Consider the following 24,035-nt stretch of genomic DNA (forward strand, 5'->3'; position numbering starts at 1 on the left):
TTTGGAATGCTTATCAAGTGTATACACATGAAAAATAGATTAGAATAATTAGATGACACAATAAGTATTCAAATATATCACACAAAGTTGGAATGATCAGGCAAAGCTAATAAGCTAAAATTTTATAGTAACATGAGTAAAGCCTTATACCTACATACAAAAAATAAATTGTCAAAATATAAAAAGAAAAATAGCAGAGTAAATATCCATTCATTAAAAAAAGACCTCAAACTTTTCATAGACTGCAACATCGACACACATGAAAAGACGGTATGGCAACCAAAAAACTAATCTGTGTTGAGGCTTCATGAAGTGAAATATAGTGTCTCAAAAGAGCAAAGTGATAGCCCTCCTATACTCTTTTTTAGTCAGATCATAACTGGAAGAACCTGTTTAATTTTGAGTTCTTCATTTTTGGAGAGAGACAATTACAAATGAGTGGTCTAAAGCAAGTATAGGTTAATTGGACAATAAGCTTATAGGTTTAAAGCTAGGAGGGTCCTTGGTGACCATCTATTCCAACCTCATTCATTTTATAGAAATAATGAAGAAACTAAAAGCCATGATATGAGATTAGACTGAATGAACTAGGAGTTTTTGCCCTGAAGAAGGGAACATTTTATTGGGAGTTTCAACTATTTGGAGGGTTATTTTTTGGAAATATAAGACTTCAAACTGACGTCAGAATGTAAAATTACAATGAATGACCAGAAGTTAAAAGGAAACAGATTTTGTCTTAATATTTAGAGGAATTTGCTAATGACTAGATCTGACAAATAAAATGAGTAATTTCGTACAAAGGTGAGTTCCTCAATATGAGTCTTTTAAGTGGCAGCCGTATGACTTCTTAAGGTTCATATTTCATGTAAAGATTAAATTAGATGTTTTCAAGTATTTTCCATTTCTAAGATTCCCTGCTCTGATATTTACTAGCTTTATAGCCTTAGCCAAGTCAATTAACTTCTTGTAGCTTAAGTATCCCCATCTAAAAAGTGGACATAATGATAATATGGAAATTATTTTATTATTATTATTAAGAGTCTTCATACTAGAAGAAATTTTAAAAAGGGGCAGCTAAATAAATAATAAATAGAGCAGCAAAACAAACAAACAAACAAAAAACAAAACAAAACTAGGGCAGGCAGTAAAATCACTGTGTAAACCGTTATTCATTTGAGCCTTTAGATACTTACCCTATCTCCAGTCTCTTCCCATAAAGTCCATGGAGACCTTCTTTGATCATTGTCCAAAGTTAAGATGAGATAGTATTCCATTATATGTTTCTGTCATAGATGTGCACACACACATGTGTGCACACATACACACACACATACACATTCACACACACATACACACTCATGCATTACAGAGAGGAAAAGAGATCGTATAGGGCCATTTAGATAACTCAGATATGTTCATCAAAACTATTGGGTTTTTTTCCTAGCCAGGATAAAATGGGACCCATCTGATCCTCAAATCATATCTGAAGGCCTGTATGCTATTGCTGTGGTTTTAAGTTTTTCTCGAATTGCCTACATATTACCAGCTAATGAAAGCTTTGGACCTCTACAAATATCCCTGGGAAGGACCGTAAAAGATATCTTCAAATTCATGGTCATTTTCATCATGGTATTTGTGGCTTTCATGATAGGAATGTTTAACCTCTATTCTTATTACTATGGAGCAAAGCAAAATGAAGCCTTCACAACGTAAGTACTGCTAAATTGTGAGTTTTTTTTGTTGTTGTCGTGTCTGTTTTGTTATTCTAGTGTGTAGTGAAGTAGATGGAGCATGAGAATTGGGGTCAAAAAGATTTGTATTTGAATCCAGCCTTAGATACTTAATAACTTTTACAAATCACTTAATCCCTCTGGTCTCGCTTTCCTCATCTATAAAATGAATGAGTTGGTCTTGATGAAATCTATTATCCTATGATCCTAACTTAAAGATATATTTTTAAAATGGTTAGGGTATTTAATCAACCAATGAACTATATGATGACAAAAATGTTACCACAACTAACTTCATTCCTCCACTGTTTTTCCAAAAGTGGAAAGAGAAGTTTCTAATTTTAAATTCTTGCACAAAGAGAAAAAAGTCAATGATCTCCTAATATGGGAGTCTGCCCTTTCCCTTCATGTAATAATTTGGTTCCTCATTGTGATGACTTAAAAGTATGCATGAGTTGAGGGAGTATTTGTACCTCATAAAAGGCAAATACTTAAATATTTGTTATTTTATTATAGTTGATGACTTCTCCACTAATGTAGATAGTAGCCCTTCCTTGCTAGAAAAAGTGGTATTCATTGATTTCTGTTCCTCCCCCTCAAAAAAATATATAAGCTCCATTAAACATAGCTAACCTTGTGTTTGAATGAGAAGTATACAGTCCAACAGGCAGAACAATATTCAAAGCCTTTACAGGTTCATAGAACTTGCCAGAATTGGTGTTCTACTGCCATAGGTTTTAAGAGCCTCCACAATATAATGAGACATTGAAAGAAGACTTTAATGAAGGAATAAAAAATGTAGAAGTGACTAGAATAAATCCTCTTTTAACACATTATTCAAATATCATATTAAATTTAATCATGAAAAGCAAAAAGTGAAGAATCAATGTTTTCTTGTTAGGAAAAAAAAAGTATCCTTTAGTAAGTAAATGAATCAACCTAGGAAGAATTATCTTTAGTTAGTAATTATAGCCAAGGCATTTCAATTTTCAGACCCAGCTCGGGCTTTCTCGGTGTGCTCTGAGATGTTTCTTATCATCACTTCTATTTGAGCTCTCCCCAGTGAATCATTTAACATAACCAGCTTATACTTCTAAAGATCTTCTAGCTACAGATGCATACAATATTGCACTTTTCTAAGAGGAAACTACAATAGTTAGAGATAAGAGGGAAATAGAAGAGAGAGCAAGCAAAACCAATGTTTGCTAGGTGCATCGACAAAAAATCAATTAGGGGGCAGTCCCCTTTGGCATAAGAGTTTATATTCAGAATAAATGTTTTCAACCCCCTTCAGTTCAATCAATTACTCCAAAGTTCATTCTGGATCTTCTGATGCAGTGGAGGTTTCTTCATGGCACTTTCTCCAAACAATTCATTTTCTTGATTCAATGAGTTATTGAGATTCTTTTCCTGAAATGTTTTCTCATGTTTTTTTTTAATCTTGGGTTTTATGATAATTATACAATCCCCCCTGAGGAGGGTGTTGACCAATACCCAGATCAACATAAGATACATTAATTTTCACTAAGAAAACAGCTTTATAAAAAAAAACAGTAGTATAGTAGCTAGTGCACATTCAAGAAGTATCAAAATCCCCCAAATCATAAGAGCACATTTAATAACAATAGCAAAAAAATCCACTATCATTAGGATTCACATGAATTTCTATAGCCACTGAAGCTCGTGGATACTTGTCACAGGTTCTCCAGATCTAGCAAATCTTTCAACCTTGGCTGAGATATTTCTAACAAAGTCTATTACTGACATCATTCAAAAATTTGGCAGGAGAGTCCAGAAAAAGGTAGGCAAAGGATCAGTCAGAGGTAGTGGTGCTACTGGATATCTAAAAATCATTTCTGAAGGCTCCTTAAAATCAATTAAAAATTTTAGGTCATTAAATTTTCCAAAGGTTGCATACAATTTCATGGAGTCCACTCATATCATCTATGTGACAAATAATAAAGGCAAAAAGGTACAAAAGGCTGTTTAGGAAACATGTGAACTTGATAGATTTGGTGACAAACCCAGCATCCACAAGGACCTAAGGTTTTGTTATGGAAAATGGTTTGCACAACTAGGCAATGGATTTTTACAATAGTATTTTCTCCAGTCCAGTCATATGGTACAAATAAAGATTATAAGATGATGCAAATAAAAACAGTGTAACATAACATACAACTAATAACCAAAACACAGTTACTTAAAGTGACAAAGTATAATAGAATATATTAGATTAGATCAATATGTGAACTTAACAAACAAAATTAAATCTTAAAACAATCAGAAAATCTAATATTTGTGACAGGATACAGGCATTAAATTCAAGAGTCCTTTTTTTTTTCAATCTGATAGCTGCATTATGGAGACTTCTTCAGGTATTTTACATTATTATGTAAAATAATTGAAGGGAATCCTTAAATCTCAGGACAAACTTATAGAAAAATTATTTTTAATGTAGAAATTCTTAATCTGGGCTTCATAGACCCCCAAAAGTTATATGGATAGATTTAAAGGGGTCTGTGAACTTGTATGGGAAGAAATTATACTTTTATATTCACTAATTTCTAGCTTAAATTTAGTATTTCCTTTAATTATTAATTTAAAAATATACTGAGGAATCCATAGGCTTCACTAGACCATAATACTCTCCTTTGTATATATCCCCTTTTTTAATTGAATTGGTCATTAGCTCTCATTTGTCCATGACACTGCATCTCTTTTCTCCCCATCTTTGCTAAGGTGGTTTCCCCATATAGGGAATGCACTTACTCCTAGTCAAATTTTGAAGTTTATTCAAAGCATAGCCCAGGTGCTACTTCCTACAAGTTTTTCTTTTTTTTTTTTTCAGTTGCCCTCCCCAGCTGTCAGTGCTCTCTGCCTCTTACTATACTTCTTTGCACACACATTGTCTTTCTCCAGTAGGATATAAGTTTCTTCATGTCAAGGTATATTCCATTTGTCTCTCTATCCATGTCCAGCCCCTAGCACAGGGCCTGGAACATAAAAGGCATTTAATTTGTGGTATATAATTAAATGCATACTCTCATATCATTCAGCTACAATCAGTGAAAAATGATTAGTAACTACTTGAAAGCTCTCTATAGCATTTTTTATTTTTTTTCTTTTTCAGAGTTGAAGAAAGTTTTAAGACATTGTTCTGGGCTATATTTGGTCTTTCTGAAGTAAAGTCTGTTGTCATAAACTCTAACCACAAATTCATTGAGAATACAGGTTATGTTCTTTATGGAGTGTACAATGTGACCATGGTCATTGTTTTGCTAAATATGCTCATTGCAATGATCAACAACTCATTCCAGGAAATTGAGGTAAAAATATTAATCAAAAGCCTTTGTTCCTTTTAACTGGGGTGCTGTTGTCTACATGTACTAATCACTTTCATCTAAAAAAAAACTTTTCAGGATTAGCTGTTAAAATAAAAAATTATCAGTTAAAATAAAATAAAATAAAAAATATTTTTCCTCTGCCTTTATTTGATTGCCTGACACTTTTAATGGATTAGAACCATGAGACTGGAAGACTCATGTATATCAATTAATTAACAAAAATGCAAAATGAGAGAGTATAGAGGAAAGGGGTAAAGATGATAAAAAAAACCTTGTATTATTTTTTGTTGTTTCTGTTGTTCAGTTAAATTTGATTCAACAAACATTTAAGTGCCCATCATTGTGGTACTGGGTTTTAATGTGGAGAGCAATAAAAAGATAAATGAGACATGATCCTTGCTCTCAAGGAGATAAGCCTAATGAAAAAAGACATTTACTCAAATCTCTATAATTCAAATAGAATATTTATAATATACTTCATATAATGTTTATAATACAATCATATATTATTATATATCAGAATACATACTTTAAGTATCATTGTATATGTTTATAATACACACATAATATATGTATTATATTTTATATATATTATATATGTGTTCTATTTTATATGTATATAATAATACATATATTATCTAAATATAACATATGCTATTATTACTTTTAGTATGTTATACATACTATAATGTAGTATATAATATGTTATAAATATTAATAAGAGCATATATTATAATAGGATAAGATAATAGTTTATCAATGTAGCATTATATAATAATAGTATTTTAAAATATGATAATATAACATATACTATCACATAAAGTACAGGAAAAAGATAAAAGTACTATCTGAATTACAGACAGGAAAGATTATGAAAGATGGAATTTTCCCTGGGTTTTGAAAGCTGAATAAATCTTTCAGTAGGTAGACAGATGTTGGGAAATGCATTCTGGGTAAAATGGACAGGATGAGGATATGTTGCAGTTTTAGAGCAGGAAAGGCCACGAGAAATGTGGCGAATGGTGAGGAGTTCCATTTGGGAGAGGTAGAGAGTATGGAAAAAGAAGTAATGGGAGGGAATAATAGTTTGGAGCCAAATTATAGATGACTTTCAATGTTAAGATAATAAGTTTGGTTATTATTCAGTAGGTAATGGGGAGCCATTAATGATTTTCAGAAATGAAATAATATGATCAGAGATGTGTATCAGTAAGATAAAATGACAGTGCTATATAAGACAGATTTGAGTGGAGGAACCTAGTCTTGTAAAAAAGGTTATTGCATTAAGCTAGTAAGATGGTGATTGATGAAAGAAATATTACAGTTAGATTGTACAGGAATTGGCAACAAATTGAATATAGAGGCAAAGAGAGTGAGGATGCATTATTAAAATATAATAGCCTATGAATGCATAGATGTTTGGCTGTCACAAAATATAGAATTATTTAGGGATTGTTTTGTACTTGTAATCTAGTTTTGAAACTCTTCAATTTTGTTTGAAATTGATATTTCATAATGGTAGTCCATAAATCTTAGGCAAGATCCAATGATCAATAGGTAGAAACTAGACCCTTTAAGACCTTCAGGTCCCAACAAAGATTACAGCATTCCTCCAAAATTTTTAGGACATTAGTCATGTGCCCCAGTTAAAAATCTAGAAAAATGTTGCTATCTGTTTACAAGATAAAAGACTAAAAACATGCATCATCCAAATACTTTTGAATATAAAATGCAATTTCTTAAATTTTAAGAGTGAGAAATGGTTTCTTACATTTTATTTTGTAAGGAATTAGTAATCCAAATGTGAATTATTAGTAAATGTGTCATAACAATTCTGTAAGTAAATTTCATTGCTAAACTGCATTGTGTTTTACAGGATGATGCTGATGTGGAGTGGAAGTTTGCAAGGGCTAAACTTTGGTTTTCCTACTTTGAAGAGGGACGAACACTCCCTGTTCCCTTCAACCTGGTGCCAAGTCCAAAATCCCTGTTCTATCTTTTACTCAAACTCAAAAAATGGATTTCTGAGCTGTTTTGGGGTCATAAAAAAGGGTTTGAGGAAGATGCAGAGATGAACAAGGTAATTAAACTTCATTCCACTAAAGAACATTTTTACTCATTTAAAAGCATTTGACTTTCATTACCATGGTCCATGAACAGACTTTATTATTTGGCCAAGTTATCATCTATGTAGCAAATATAGGCATTTTTTTTTTACTAAGGGAGGTATATTCAATCTAAGAAAAAGAGAGTTTTTTCAGTTAAAAAATGGCTAAGGCATGACAAATAACCTACAAAGGTAAGATGTTACATTGTGTATATGTCAGAACTTGCAGGATTGATTCTCATTTTATTGTGATAAAAAAAACAACACTATCATTTCTACTTCTACTACATCATTATTACATTTCTACTTATGACACTAAGGAAGTCTCCTGTACTCCATGACAAGAGTGAGACCCTTAGTTGATTTGCTTTTATAATAAAAGGTTGAAAAAAATCAAAGCCACAAGCCCCACTTGAGGGAGACCAGGCTTGCCAGTAACACCTGTGAAAACGAGCTAAGAGTTTTCACATAATCAGAGATTTAGGTCTAGAAGGAATCTCTGAGATCATGTCCAGTTCTTCTTCCTTCTCATTTGGCAGTTGAGGGGACTGAAATCCAGAAAGGTTAGGTAGACATTCCTTTTAGATCATATAGCTAGTAAGTATCTGAGGCAGAATTCTTCTAAAGGTCTTCCTGCCTTGTGGTCCAATGCTCTGTGCCCATGCTTTTAAATACCCACAAGTTGCAAAAGAAATGTGAAGAGAACACATGCTTGGGAATCGGAGAACTTAAGGTTAAATCCTATCTCTGGGATCTTGGGCAAGTCAGAAAAACTTGAGAGGTGACGTGGTATCATACATAAAGCATAAGACAGAGTCAGAAAAAATTGGTTATGAATCCAGCCTCATACACTTACTAATTTTGTCCATGATTAGGTCATTTAACCTTTCTTGGACTTTTCCTCTTTCGTAAATAAAAGCAACAATAGAAACCACAAAGGCATTAGACACAATAAACCCTTTTAGCTCCACCTAAGTATAAGAATCTGATGTGGTTGTTCAAAAGCTAATATATTCTTAAGCTATTATAATGAAAGTATTGTGCTCAGATTGCAAGAGGCAAACCTTGCAAGTCTGGTCCATATTTGACAGAGATGTTGAAAACATTCCTTCTTCAGATAGATGTTTGGGCAAGATGCCTCCTAAGAGCCCTTCCAACTGTGAGACCTCCTAACTCAACTTGTCCCTGGAAAAAAGGTTAAGGAGGGAAAATAAGTATCAGAAAGGCAATAAAAATATCCTTTCAAGAGTCTGATAACATTATGTTCCTGCTCTGAATGAACAAAGAGGCCTCTCTTAAGCCATGCTCCATTCATGCTCTTTTTAAGGCCCTGACAACAAAAGGTGTACAATTATGCCTTCCAGTTTTGAGGTAGTTCATCTCTATGCCATGCCTGACTATCAAACAGATGACTTTTTGATGTTTTTAATTAGGCAAATATAAGGAATGTGGTATTCATTATTTTTGGAATAAGCACCAGACAATAAATGAGGAAACCCAATTTGTATATATATTGGAATATATATAATATTAATATAATAATATATATAAATATACATGTATATATAATTTTTTCCTGGACAAAATCTCTAACTTCTTTATGTCTCAGGTTCCTCATTTGGAAAGTAGGTATTTTTATATATTTTTTCCAAGATCAGCTATCTGAGGAATATAGAAATTAGGCATTTTGTCCAAATCCATATGGACATATATGTATGAAGATATGTATTTATGACATACATGTTTGTCCATATATGTATACATCACATGTGTATGCATATTACCTCCCAGAAATGCTGAGGGCTCAGATTTAAATTAAATTGTAGATGAAAGCACTTTGAAAACTGAAAAAGGATAGGGAATGAATCTGTGATTTCATCAGAGAATTCACTCTCAATTCAGGTTGACACCTTCTCTGATACTCATAATTTTTGAGTTGCCTAGACAGAACAGAGAGAGGTCAAGCGTCTCAGCCGAAGTCATGTAGTATGTGTCAAGGAAGGGGCTTGAACCCAAGTGTTCCTGGCTTTAAAGATAGCTCTGATTGGGCTACAAAAAGGATAATTCTGCTAGTATTTCAGGTTGTTCCAAACTCTTAGCAGTTTTATGTTCTTAAAGTTTAAGACTTCTGGAACACCCAGTATTTGCTGTCTGTGAGAGTTCACCTAGATCTCTCACTTAAGAAAACTCATTGAACCAAATGGCATGAAGTTACCTGCTATCTCCTCGGGTAAATGAAACTAGCCACTTTCTCTTCAAGATATAATTTCACTCTTTGAAAAAAAGACAATGCTTAAAGTGTGCAAGACAATGCAAAAGGAGAAATCCAATAGGCATATGCTAGTTTCATTAAACCTTGTTGGGGAATTCGATAAAGAATCCTTTTAAAATGCATCACAAGAGCCTAGAGATAAGCTAGTTTCACAATAATTACAAATGGCCCCAAAATTGAATTTGTTTTAAAATTGGCTTTTAAAAGATGAATGAGGAAATTTATCAAATTAAGAAGACCTTATAAAATAATCACTTTTCAAAAAACAGGTAAGGGATAAAAAAAAAATACAATTCATCAGGCCTTCCTAAAGACAGTTTGTTATGATATGAAATTATTTCAGGAAGCAGATTATAGGAAAGTAGTTATAAGAAACTCAATGTTATCTAGAGATAGATAAGTGTGTGTTGGATCTTTTAGGAACATGGTTTTGAATAACAGGACTCTAGAAATTGTCATGTATTTTGCTGTCAGAAGCAATTTAGTGTAGGAGAACCAGCATTGGACCAAAAATCGAGACCATCATGTTCAAGACCCAGTTCTCACATTTATTGGCTATGAGATAATGGATAAGTTTTAGTTCCTCAAATAGAAAAATAGAGATAATAAACATTGCCATTTCTATGTTTAAAGGATTGAAAATCACTTCACGTACATTATCTTATGTGATCCTCACACTTACTCTGTTAATGAGGCTGAGAGAGGGCCATTGATTGCTCACGCAGCTATCATCTGTCAGAAGCAGTATCCGAGTCCACTTTTCTCTTGGCTCTGGGTCTAGTTTTCTTTCCATTTCATTAAGCCATCTTTCTAGCATTAAATCTTGAACTACCTGCTTCACAGAAATGTTGCAAGGGAAGCTCTTTAAGTTGTGCAAAAAGCCCCATAAATGGGCCAGCTAGGAGACTCAGTGGATTGAAAGCCAAGCCTAGAGATGGGAGGTCCTGGGTTCAAATATGGTCTCAGATACTTCCTAGCCATGTGACCTTTGGCAAGTCACTTAACCTCTATTGCCTAGCCTTTACTGCTCTTCTGCCTTAATTGGTTCTAATTATTGATTCTAAGACAGAAGGCAAGAGTTTAAGAAAAGTCCCAGAAAAATACAAGTTATTATTAGCTGGCACAATTAATTTAGCAATGAATAAACAAATAAGAAAACACAAAAGAGGACATCTGGGAAAGCTATTGTAATCATGAACTAAACACAATATTCAGGCTGAACAGTTGGGCCATATTCATTTTGGATCAAGCCTCTAAAAAATGTTCAGGCATTCTGCTCCTACTTCCCCCGGTCCTCATTACTAGATCCAGTTAGCCTTCGGTTGCTGCTTCCCGTCTAGCCTTTGGCAGGCACCAGTTCCATAGCCAAGTTCTTTGGCATTAAGTCACAAGCTTCAGGGCTTTGCTGGCCTTGTACTTTGTTCCAGTAACTGGACTCTTGCCTTCTTCTCACTGAATTCCCCCGTGCCTTCATTTTTTCCCACTTCTGTATTGTTCACTCCCTCTCCACCACCATGCTTGAGCCCTTTCCTTGGTTCTCTTGCTTGTAGTCCAGGTATTCCTGGAGATTTAAGATCATATATCTGGGCGCCAATTTCTTTGGTTCGATTTTTTCATCCTCACCATTCAGCCTGCTTGCTTGGTTAGCACAGGCTTGCCCAGTGGAGCCAAGTCAGGGGCAGAGAGATAGACAAGTGGCACTGTGGATAGAGTCCTGAGCCTAGACTCAAGATGACTTGAGCTCAAATCTGGCCTCAGAAACTTACTAGTTGTGTGACTCTAGTAAATTCAATGAATCTCTGTCTGCATCAGTTTCCTTAACTATAAAATGAGAATAACAATAGCACTTACCTCACATGGTTGTTGTAGGATCAAATTAAGTAATATTTGTATAGAGCTTAGCATGGAGCCTGGAACAAAATGGGCAAGTAATAAATGCTTCTTTCCTTGCTTTCTTCCCTGATGACTTTTTTCCTATGGCTTAGCAGTGATGGCAAACCTTTTAGGGACTGAATGCCCAAACTACAACCCTCAGACTACATGTGAGAGACCCACTATCCTAAACAGGGGAGGGAGGAAGCACTCCCATTGGGCTATTGGGCAAAGGGTTGGGTGATGTGAGAAATGTCCTCAGGTGCAGAAGAGGGGGAGGGGAACAGCCCCCTCTGGAGCACGTGCCATAGGTTTGCCAACATTGGCTTGGGACCTCTACCTATTGCTAACTTGGCTGCTGCTACTCTTGTCCTCATCTTCTGCCCAGAGTTAGTCAAATTTCCAGGTCCTGGCTTTCTTCCTTCTGACTACAGTTTTAACAAAGACTCTAGAAACATTTAGGTAGCCTAAAGTCTATTGGCAGCATGCTACTGACATTTGTATTTTAAATTAATTGAATTGAGGATCTAAGAACAGATGTCTCCTTGTTCTCAAGTTTAGAATTTAGCTAAGAACTGGTTGAGATGACAACCTCCTGAAATGGTAGCATTGAGGAAGAAAAGAATATGTCTCAACAAATGTACCTATATTTATGAGAACAAAATGAAATAGAGGCACTTGAGGATTAAAAACAAAACAAGTGACTTATTATAACTGAGGGAAAATATGGAACAAATTCATCCCAATCATTAATTCACTAAACAATTGTTGTAGGCTCCATATGGGTTAAGGTGCGGTAAACAAATAACAAATCTTTAGCTTTATGCTTAGGTGAGGCAGATGAAATGAAACTAATGTTTTGTTTTCTTTTTTCAAACAAGTAACTAAATTTTCTCAGTGAGAAAGCAATAATGTGATGTGATTCCTTGGACCTAGCAAAGTCTATGATACTACTCCTACTTACATATAGCCTATACTTCTTAAATCCCTTTAAAAACATTGTGCTATTTACTTATTTCACTCAAGGTTCTTTAGTCATTAAAGATTTAGAGAACTTAAAAAATATCCCCCAGACACCCCCAAAATTAAAATACTGGAGCAGAAATTATTTGACATGAATTATTTGCATGGAGAAGAGAGCCCCAGGATTTAGTTTTCAAATAAATTTCATGCTTGCTCTCTCTATTCTATTTGTATACTTTTACAGGGCAGGGACTTTACATCTTTTACATTCCCTCAGTATTGTGCACAATGCTAGGTAAGCTACAGGGGCACACCAGATTCTTACTGATTTGGATGGATGAATGAGTTGAGATGAAGGAAATGAAGAGTTAAATGGAGTTGCCAGTTGCCAAATGGCCTCCATTTTGATTACAGACAGAAAAACTACTACTAGTAGAAAAATCTATAAGGAATAAAGGTATGTAAGAACTGAAGAACTGAACAGATTGTTGAAAGATTTTATAGATTAAGACCCTGAATTTTTTTTTTTTAAGTATAGACACTCAGTGTCAGAACAGGCTGGAGTCTGAGGTTTTTCTGCAACAGTGTAGTTTACTTAATAGGAATTAGATTAAACCTTGTTAGAGGTTGAGGAACAGGACTGATGTGCTTTCAAGGCTTGAATTCATCTAACATTAAAAGATAATGAATATAAAATATATGCCATAAAAAGGTTTGGATACTCGGGGCAATTTACTGAAATGGAAGGAAGAAAAGAAATGACAGGAAGGGAACAAATACACTGAGCAGCCATGAATTGAGACTTGGTCTTTTTATTAATGAGCTGGAAGAATAAATATAACCATACAAAACTGTGTAGTGTTACTAATATTAATAAAAAGGAGAGAAATAATCCAATTAACCCTTAATGGTTTAGGTTGGAATATGTACATATAAACAGAAAGTTAAGGAATGAGATGAATTAAAATGCAAATTGGTATATCTAGGGGAAAGATTAATTTGAAATAAATTAGTGCATGGAAAAAATCAACAGAATAGTTCTTCCAGATGTGATTTGAAAATAAACATGAAATACGAAACCAAAAATATTCTTCAAAAAATTAAAAACTTAAAATATGTTGGACATCGAGTGAGTTGTTGTGATGGAGAAGGTTCAGTTGACCATTTTCTCTTAGTGATAACACATTTAGAATAATCTGCTTTGTAGAAAACACAGAGGTTCCCTCATTTCAGAAAGGAGAAGACTGATAAACAAAGTTAAATAATTGAAAATTTAAAATAAAAAATATAAATAAGCCCTCATTCTATTGATAATGGCTTTTTAAAAGAAAAGTACAAAATTATATTACTTCAAACTTGTGATATTTATCAAGTAAATTTGCCCCACATGACACATAATAATAATAGCTAACAGTTTACAAATATCTAATTTTACTCTTACATTAACCTGAAGAGATATATGTTACTATATTTTATGAATGACGAAAATGAAGCTGACAAATATTAACTGACTTGCTCACATTCAAATATGTAATAAATACCTAAAGCAGGATTTAAATTTAGGTCTTCCTATATCCAAGTACAGCATTCTATCGACTGTACCACCTAGATGCCTTCTAAGGAGGATATCAGAACCCAAATCAATTTCTTGCTCATGATCAAAACAAGTGGAGAAGAATTGAAGTTTGATAAGAGATTTTTAGAGTAGGAATTGACCTCAGAGATTATCTAGACTGACCTATTATTGGATAAGAATCAATTTTGCAAAAATACCCCACCATGGTTATCTAGTCCACTTGAAGACATACAGTAGTGAGATATATTACTTCTTAGTACAGTCCATCTCTATAGTCATTCCACTTATATCCCTCTACATCTAGTGAGAATTTATAAAGTTTCAGCTGATAAATCTAGATATACTATGTTCGTGGCATTCCCATGAGCTACTAGTCTAATAATCCTGTCAAAAAATGAAATGAGGTTAGTTTGTATAATCTAATCTTGTTGAAGCCATTCTAGTTCTTAATGATCAGCTCCTCTTTTTTAAGTGTCTACCAATAATTCCTGTAATTACATATTCTATGTTTTTGCCAGGAATTCAAGTCAAGCTCATTGGTCAATGGTTTGAAGATTCAACTCTATTCTCCTAAAAACAATAACATTTGTCAAAATCCTTTAGGTTTTTCATTTTCTTTGCTTTTTTGAAAGATGACTGAAAATAGATCAACAGTCACATTAAACAAGTCTTCCAGTTATCTGGGATTATATGCAACTAATTAGTTTCTTAATTACCTTGAGACTTGGGCTCTTAGCCCATTCCTCCCTATTCATCCCCATTCAAAGATTATTTTTCTTCAAGGAAAAAATAAGCAAGTAACACTTCATTAGTTTTGCCTTCATGTATCTTTTTCTGTTATGCCAACTGACCCAAGAAGTGGTCCTTTCTTTTCTTTAGTCTTCTCTTTGCCCCTAATATAGCTTAAAACAAACAACTTTCTTCTCATTTGGCAGCAGTCTTTTTTCTGACTGGCACTATTCCAATGGGAAAATTTTCTCTGATATTAACACTCTATTGTCCTGAATTTGCTTCCATTTTCTATACAAGTCTGTAAAATCAAAGTTAGCTGATGGATTCACTTTGCCTCCATATCCATCTCTTTAGACAACTGGCTCCTTTTCTTCCTCATCAGAATAATTTGTTTATGTGTCTTCAGAGTTTCCTTCTTGAGAGGTCCAATGCCTATTAAGCCTACTTCCTTTCTAAAATTTTAGATGATAGGATCCTACCTTTCCTTGCCCTTAATCCTTTGAAATCTTCTTTCTCAAAAAACATATGAAATGGGGGCAGCTGGGTAGCTCAGTGGATTGAGAGTCAGGCCTAGAGATGGGAGGTCCTAGGTTCAAATCCGGCCTCAGACACTTCCCAGCTGTGTGACCCTGGGCAAGTCACTTGACCCCCATTGCCTAGCCCTTACCACTCTTCTGCCTTGGAGCCAATACATAGTATTGACTCCAAGACGGAAGGTAAGGGTTTATTAAAAAAAAAAAAAAAACATATGAATGCCAAACTCTCCCAATTTTTCTCTCTATTATAAAACCTAAAAAAGAATATTTACTTCCATCCAAATTTTCCATCATTTCTACTTCAGCAGCCAATAATTCTTTGTAATTAGAATCAGGCCCACGATAACCATTTGCCTTATTCATTTTTCACCTTTTGTGAAAATAAATTTGAATTAAGCCAAGTCTAAACTTTATCAACTATTCTGATTTTGACCTAGAGAGACACCTAGTGGCAAATACCTGAATAGTTGACTATAACACCCGAGAGCAGATACCTGATAGTTAAGCATATATCATTTCACTATGTTGGATTGTTGATCAATTTCCTGAATATAACTACCCATAATTCCTATCTTTATGTCTGGATGTTCTAAAGTACATAAAATTTTAGTTAATATAATATATAGCATTGTATGAAAGTACCTAATTACTTCTACTTCTTCTATCTATCCTTACCCAAATGTTCTTGATTATTCTTTTCTTTCTATTCCTTGAATTCCTCACATATAAACACATATCTATGCATATATGTATATTATATATTCAAAGATATTTCATTTTCCCAATTAAATATAATAATAATTTTCAACATATATTTTCCAAAATTGTAAGATCCAAACCATCTCCCTCCTTCCTTCTTCACACTTGAAGATGGTAAGCAATTTGATCTGGGCCATACATGTATTATGCAAACATACTTCCATGTTGATCATTGTTGTAAGAGCACACTCATATAAAACCAAAAGGTCCAGATAAAACCATAAACAAATTGATATGAAAGATAGTATGCTTTGATCTGCATCCAACTCCAAAAGTTTGTTCTCTGGAGCTAGAGAGCATTCCTTATCATAAGTCCTTCAGAATTGTCCCAGATCATCACATTGCTAGGAGTAGCTAAATCTTTCATGGTTGATCAATCAGAAAATATTGCTGTCATTGTGTACAATGTTCTCCCAATTCTGCTTATTTTACTCTGCGTCAGTTCACGTAGGTCTTTCCAACACACACACACATATATATATACATAATATTTACTATTATATTTACTCTTCTTTTCTTCTCTGATTTCAATAGAGTTTCCTGTCTAATGTGTAACATAGCCATTGTTAGTTATTTAACCATACATTTTAGTTTGGGTGATTTGGGTACAGTTGTGACAATACCAGAAATACTTGATTGAATGATTAAGGAGCAGTCTATCCAGGAGCTAATTATTGGGATCATTTGCTCCTTTTCATTTTCTTTTTACTTCACACTACTTGTTTGTATATCAACTATAGATGAGACTATAGAGGTTATATAGTATCTTTCAGTTTCATATTAAACTACATTTTCTGATCTTCATTTAAAGTATAGAGCTGGGACTTCCAGGAATCAAGCCAAGATGACAGAATAGAGAAAGAACTCAGCTGAGATTTTCCAACAACTTTAAAAAAATGCCTCAGATCAAATTCTAGAGAGGTAGAGCCAACAGAAGGCAAAAGAGAGACATTTTTCCATCCTAGAACAACAGAGGAGGATGGAAAGTCAAAACAGATATAAGAAAAACCTCAAAGGAGAAATATCAATTGAACATAAGACCAGCAAGAATTCCTGGATAGGCTAAAATAATTCCAAATCACATAATAGTGGTAAAGGAAAAATTAGGTAAAGAAATGAAAACAAGGGGAAGAAAATTATTAGAAGACAATGAACAGCTTGATGAAAGAGGGACAAAAATACACTGAAGAAAATAACATTCTAAAAATAGAATTGACCAAAGGGAAAAAGTATAAAAATGTATTGATTAAAATACTCTGTGCAAAAGTTCACTGTAAAAATTAAAATTAGGTTAAATGGATGGTAATGACTCTATTAGACATCAAGAAAGAATGAAACAAAGTCAAAATAATGAAAAAAGTAAAGAAATTATGAAATTGGATAAACAACAGACCTGGAAAATTGATTGAAGAGAAATAATTGAAGAGTTAGGAGATAATATAAAAGCCATGACAAAAAAAGAGCCTAGACATTATATTTCAAGAATTTATCATAGAAAATTGTTCTGATATCCTAGAATCAGAGGGTAAAATAGATTGAAAGAGTCTATCAATCACTACCTGAGAGTCTAAAATATAAACACATAGAAATATAGTTAAATTGCAGAGCTCCCAGGTCAAATAGGAAATACTTCAATTAGCAAGAAAGAAACATTTTAAATACTGTTGAGCCACAGTCAGCATCACACATGACTTAGTAATATTAAAGGAGCAGAGGGCATGCAGTATCTGATAATACCCAAGTCAAAAGAGCAGAAATTACAACCAAGAAAAATCTACCCAGCAAAACTAAATATAATCCTTCAAGGGGGAAATGGATATTTAATGAAATTCAACACTTTCAACCATTCTTGATGAAAATACCAGAGCTAAATAGAAAATTTGACTTTTAAGTACTCAAGAGAAACATTAAAAAGGTAAATGTGAAAGAGAAGTCAAAAGGGACTTGATTAAGTTAAACCATTTACCTTTCTTTTAAGGGAGATGATGCATGTATCTTCTAAAAACCTTATTATTATTAGGGCAGTTAGAAGGATTGAATAAAGAGGGTGCAAAAGTGAATTGATTATATTGGGATGATGTAAAAACAGATGAGAAAAAGAGATATGAGAGAAGGAGAAAGGGAGGAAAATAATGGGGGAAATTATCTTAAATAAAAGAGGCATGCAAAGAATAGCTTTTTACAGTGCAAGGGGAAAAGGAAGGTCAGGCAACTCTTAAAATTAACTCACATTTAAATTTAAATGTATTCACTCATATTTAAATATATACATTTTAAATTGGTAATAGAAATCTATCTTACCCAATAGGAAAGTAAGAAGGGAAAAGGATGAGAGAAGGGGCTGAGTGATAAAATGGAGGGCAGATAAAAGAAGAAGACAGTGGTTAGTCAGAAACAAAACAGACTTTAGAGGAGGAACTAGATAAATAAACAGAAGAAAATAGGATGGAGAGAAATGCACAGTAAGTAATCACAGAAGTTAATGGGAATGGGATGCTTTTGCTTATGAAATTGAAGAGATAAAATGTATTAGAAAACAGAATCCAACTATACAAGAAACAAATTTGAAACAGATAAACATATGTGAAGTTAAAATAAGGAGCTAGATCCGAATCTATTATACTTTAGCTGAAGTTTAAGAAAGGTGGGAAACAATCTTGATCTCAGACAAAGCAAAAAAGAAAAATAGACCTAATTAGAAGAGAGAAGCAGACAAATTTCATCTCGCTTAAAGAAAATATAGAAAATGAAGTTACAGCAATTATAAATATATGCATCAAATATGATGACATCCAAATTATTAAAGGGAATTATAGTAGGAAATAGATAATAAAAGTATACTATGGGGGAAATCAACTCTCTTCTCTTTTCCATACAAAATGGAAATCCAATAAAAAAAAAGAGAGATTAATAAAGCTGAAAATAAAGCAAAAACAACATAACTGACTTAATAACTAAAAAGAGGAACTGTTGTTTTGAGGGGAAAAAATTAAAATAGGTAAACCATTGCTTAATTTGAAAAAATTACTAGTATCAAAAATAAAACGGGTAAATGTACTACAAATAAAGATGAAATTAAAGATATTATGTGTTATTTTGCCCAAATATATGCCATTTAAACTGACAATCTAAGCTAAATGAATGAATGAATATTTACAAAATTATATTTATTATTTATTTATAACTATCATTTTATATAAATAAATAATTATTTTTAATAATATAGCATAATTAGATTAACAGAAGAGGTAGTAGAATACTTACATAACCCTGTCTTAGAAAAATAAATTAAACAAGCCATTAGTGGACTCCCTAAGAAAAAATCCCCAGGACCAGATGGACTTACAAGTAAATTCTATCAAACATTTAAGGAAAAATTAATCCTCACAATATATAAACTATTTGACAAAATTGATAATGAAAAGATCCTACTAAATTCTTTTTCAACAACAAATGGTTTTGATACCTAAACCAGAAAGAGCAAACACTGAGAAAGAATAACTATAGACCAATTTCCTTATTGAATAAAAATGTAAAGATTTTAAATAAAAGGCTAGCAAGATTACACCAAATAAAAAACAGATCATTCACTGTGACCAGTTTGGATTTAAACTGGGATTTAGGGCTGGTTCAATATCAGGAAAATCATCAGCATAATTGACCATATCAATAAAAACTACAAATATGATTATTGTATTATTATAGACCCAGAAAAAGCCTCCCACATCACACATTAGTACCAAAAACAAGTAGAAAACACACGAACCAATGGAGACTTTCTTAAAATATTAAGTACTATCTCTCTAAAACCAAGAGCAATAATTACCTGTGATAGAGATAATAAACTTGAAACCTTCCCAGTAAAATCAGGGGTTAAGCAAGGATGTCCATTATTACCACTGCTATTCAGTATTATATTAGAAATTCTATAACAGTAAGAAAAGAAAAACAAATTGAAAGGATAGAAATAAGGAACAAGGAAACAAAATCATCACTCTTTACAAATGATATGTTATAGGATTTAAAATTTTTCTTGTTCAGTCATTTAATCATTGTCTGACTCCTTGTGACCTTATGGACCATACTATTCATGGTGTTCCTTGGTAAAGATGCTAGAGTGGTTTGACATTTCCTTCTCCAGGATATAAAATAAAATCACAAAAATCATCAGCATTTCTATATAATACCAACAAAATGCATCAGGAAGAGATAGGAGAAATTTCATTTAAAATAACTGCAGAGTAATATAAAATATGCATGCATCTACTTGCCAAGACAAACACAGGGATTGTATGAACACAATTGCAAACACATTTTAAAGAAATACAAGTCTAAACAATGGGGGAAATATTACTTATGGTAAGGTATAATTCTAAGTTAATTTATCTATTAAGTGTCATAATAAAATTACTGAAATAATTGCTTTGTAGAGCTAGAAGGCATAGTAATAATTCATCTGCAAGAAGTCATGAATATCAAGGGAATCAATGGGGAAAAAAAGTTTAAAAAAGGTGTCCTAGCAGTTTCAGATTTCAAACTATTTTAAAAAGCTTTAATCATCAAAATAATCTGGTAACTGGTTAAGAAATAGTGCTTGAATCAGTGGAATAGATGAAGTACACCTACACAGTAGTAAATCTCTATAGTAATCTAATATTTATGACTTAAAAGATCCAAGATTTTGAGAATTTACCATTTGACACAAATTCCTAAGAAAAAAAAGGAAAGAAATGTGGAGAAACTAGGCATAGACCAATATCTCACACTGTGTCCCAAATAAGGTAAAAATTAATAAGTGATTTATACATACATATACATACATATACGAACAACCCATGAGGATAAATGCTGACCACTTCCAAAGAGAGAACTGATGAAGCCTTTTTTTTACTTTTTATTTTTATTGTTTTATTCATGTGTATGTTTTCTTTTTCACCATGGCTCATCTGGAAATGTTTTTGGCATGACCTGGAATGCATAACTAAAATCAAAGTGCTTTCCTTTTTTCAAGGGAGAGGCCACAGGACAGAAGGGAGAGAACTTGGTACACAATTTTTTTTTTTTAATGATTGCTGATGGGAGCTGGATGGCTCAGTAGATTGAGAACCAGGACTAGAGATGGGAAGTCCTAGGTTCAAATCTGGCCTCAGCCACTTCCTAGCTGTGTGACCCTGGGCAAGTCACTTAACCTTCATTGCCTAGCCCTTATCACTCTTCTGCCTTAGAAACAATACAGAGTATTGATTCCAAAATAGAAGGCAAGGATTTTTTTAAAATGATTGCTGAAATATTTTTACAAACAATTGGGAAATATTTAATAAAATAAAAACATTAAAAAAAAAGAACTACACAAGGAGATATTCCTTGTAGTTTTTTTATCCTCCTGGGGGAAAAAATGCCTGATTTATCAAGTATGCTGGTAAATTAATATAACATAATTAATATAATATAACATAACACAACATTATAATAATAATATAATATAATAATATGATATGATATGATATATGATGACATGATATAATTATAATATAACATAACATAACACAACATTATAATAATATAATAATTATGATATAATTGATATAATATAATTATAATATAAACCAATTATATTATATTATATTAATTAGTTAATTAAAAGGTGCTACTTGAACCTTTCTACTGACAACTGAGCCAGGCCATATAATTTGCCTTGGTAGTGAGATACAATGATGTTTCATCCTGGATGTTTCTGGGTATTTATTTTCTTTGTAATCAGTTCTCAAACTTTTTTTTTTGTATCAGCATTAAGGAGGTATGTAAAAATAGAGGAGCTAGTAACCACATTAGAATGTGGAATCATGGATAGAACACTGGACTTGAAGTTAGGAAGACAAAGATTTCAATCTGGCCAAGACATTTATTGAGCAAGATAATTAATCTATAATCCTCAGTTTTATGATCTTTAAAATTGAGATGATTATCCCACTCCCTTCCTCAATGGGTTGTCATAAATCCCAAATGAGATAATATACATAAAGCACTTTGCAAATGTTAAAGCAGCATCCAGGGTATCCTGAAAGTCCTGGTTCAGTTTTAAGCTTTACTACACCTAATACTTTTGCGATACCCTATATAAAACTAAATAGGCCTCCTCTCTGGTTGATGCAAGCAAAACCCAGTAGAATCGGGTAGGGGGTAAGATTCTCTCCCATACATAGTGTTCTAGAATCAATATAATTTTTAGCTCAAATTCAGGGGGAAGAAACAGGGTCTCCCAACAGCATGCTTCTCTGGTGAAGGTTGAACAAGACTGAACATTCTGGCTTAGAAATATTTATAGCTTTTGTCATTGAAATAAAATTATAATTGTGGAGAGAACACTTGGAAAGTTTTAGCTTCGGTTCAGTTGGAAAGCTCTCACGATCCTTGTGGTGCAGTGCCTATTCAGTGCTATCATTTCCACTAATAAAATCACACCCTTTTTCTGATGTTGAAATAGTTGACAGTGCCAAGAATGCTGGCCACAAAGTCTTTCTTTTCTGAGTCTTAAGTAGCCAAGGCTGTAGCACTGGCAGGAGCAATTGCCAAGCTGCATTTCCACAGCAGTTGCTTCCCAGGATGAAGCGTCTTAAGCCCTGGACTCAAAGCTACGCCAAAACTCTTGGGGTTCAGGGCCCTGCATTGTCTCTCTTGGGGTGTGAGGGAAGATAATAATCCAGGTTGTGGTGGTTGGACTAGATGGTTACTTTCTGTGCTACTTTAGCCAATAATAATAATAATAGTTAATATTTATATAATACCTACCATGCCAGGTACTATGCTAAGTGCTTTATGAATATCTCATTTGAATTTCACAACCACTGTGGGAGGTAGGCACTATGGTTATGCCCAATTTATGGATGAGGAAATTGAGGTAGAGATGCAGTCCCTTGCCCAGGCTCACAGGTAGCATGTGTCTCTCTCTCCTGGGCCACCTCACTGGCCAACTAGCCTGGATCACCTGCCTTGTGGATGGTTTTTGGTTGGCATTTGGTGGGGACAGCTGGCTTCTTCTCCACAAGTGCTGAGTCCCTGGAGGGTGGCTCTGCAGGTTGAGTTGGAAGCAGGACCAGGGATTTGCCAGGTGAGGTTCTATTCCTGGGGCCCCTGGTGGTTGTCTGACTTATAATCAGTTGTTGTGATGGTGAGGAATGTGGGTTGCTTTCTCCAGTGATTTCTCCTCTCTGTGATAGATGGCTGAGTGAGATTGGAAGCAGGTTTGGTGGCTGGGGTGGGAGGCTCTTTGGCTCATGCTCTGGACTGTCTCCATCATCATTGTCTAAGGGGATGGTGATTTGAATTGCTTGGCCTTTGATGCTTTCTGTCTCTCCTCAGGATGCCTTGCAGGTTCAGCTAAGCTGGCCTGCCTGCTCTTTGGGTGGCAGCGAGTACCAAGGGCTGGCCCCATCTCCTCAGCATTTATTTATCGAAATAATGGCTGTAAAGGCTGGGATAGAAGCAGGAACTGAACTGTAGGGGAGGTACCACGCCCAGGATTTCTGTGCCTATATATGACAAATTTGGTAAACAGAAATTCCTCCACCTTGGCTGGACAGGTCCTATAGAGTGGTGTGAATTTTGAAGGGCCTGGAATATTTTGAGAAATAAATTAGGTTTAATTGTGTGATGGGCACAATTTTAGTTTTTTGAGAGTGTGATATTCTGAACTATGCTGAGGAAGATTGATCTGGCAACAATAGTATGGAAAGGAAGGAGAAAAACTAGGGAATTCTATTGAAGACTACTTTTTTGTAACACAAGCAATAGGTAATGAAGGCCTGAATTATTCTGTGGCCAATTAAAAAATGCAAAGGTATTTTTTGTGGTAATAAGATTTGTAGAAGAGATATCAGAAGGTATATAGACCATTTCCTTGATTTTATAAGGAACAAAACTAAGGATTGTTGAGGTTAAGGTATTTGCCTAAGTTTACACAAATACTATGTTCCAGAAATATGTCTTGAAACTATATTTTCTGGCTCCAAATTTAATGCATTTTCCATTGATCAAAGAGAAAAACAACACCCATTAATTGCATAGAATCAAGGTGTAAAAAGAAGGAGTTTGAGATGACCATGATTCAGAGATGGATGTTGCCTGGTTAAATACTTTTTAGTGTA

At 33.8% G+C, this 24,035-nt stretch overlaps 1 protein-coding gene across 1 annotated transcript in view; it reads left to right on the forward strand.

The window, feature by feature from the left end:
• The window catches only part of TRPC6 (transient receptor potential cation channel subfamily C member 6), a 166,533-nt gene that overhangs the window by 124,085 nt on the left and 18,413 nt on the right, over positions 1–24,035 (forward strand). The window contains exons 7-9 of the mRNA XM_016433881.2: positions 1,445–1,709; positions 4,861–5,056; positions 6,951–7,154. Of these exons, the coding sequence (XP_016289367.1) occupies positions 1,445–1,709; positions 4,861–5,056; positions 6,951–7,154 (665 nt within the window). The remainder of the gene's footprint in view (positions 1–1,444; positions 1,710–4,860; positions 5,057–6,950; positions 7,155–24,035) is intronic.

The sequence above is a fragment of the Monodelphis domestica genome, chromosome 4, assembly GCF_027887165.1.
Source record: "Monodelphis domestica isolate mMonDom1 chromosome 4, mMonDom1.pri, whole genome shotgun sequence".
NCBI classification, from domain to species: Eukaryota; Metazoa; Chordata; class Mammalia; order Didelphimorphia; family Didelphidae; genus Monodelphis; species Monodelphis domestica.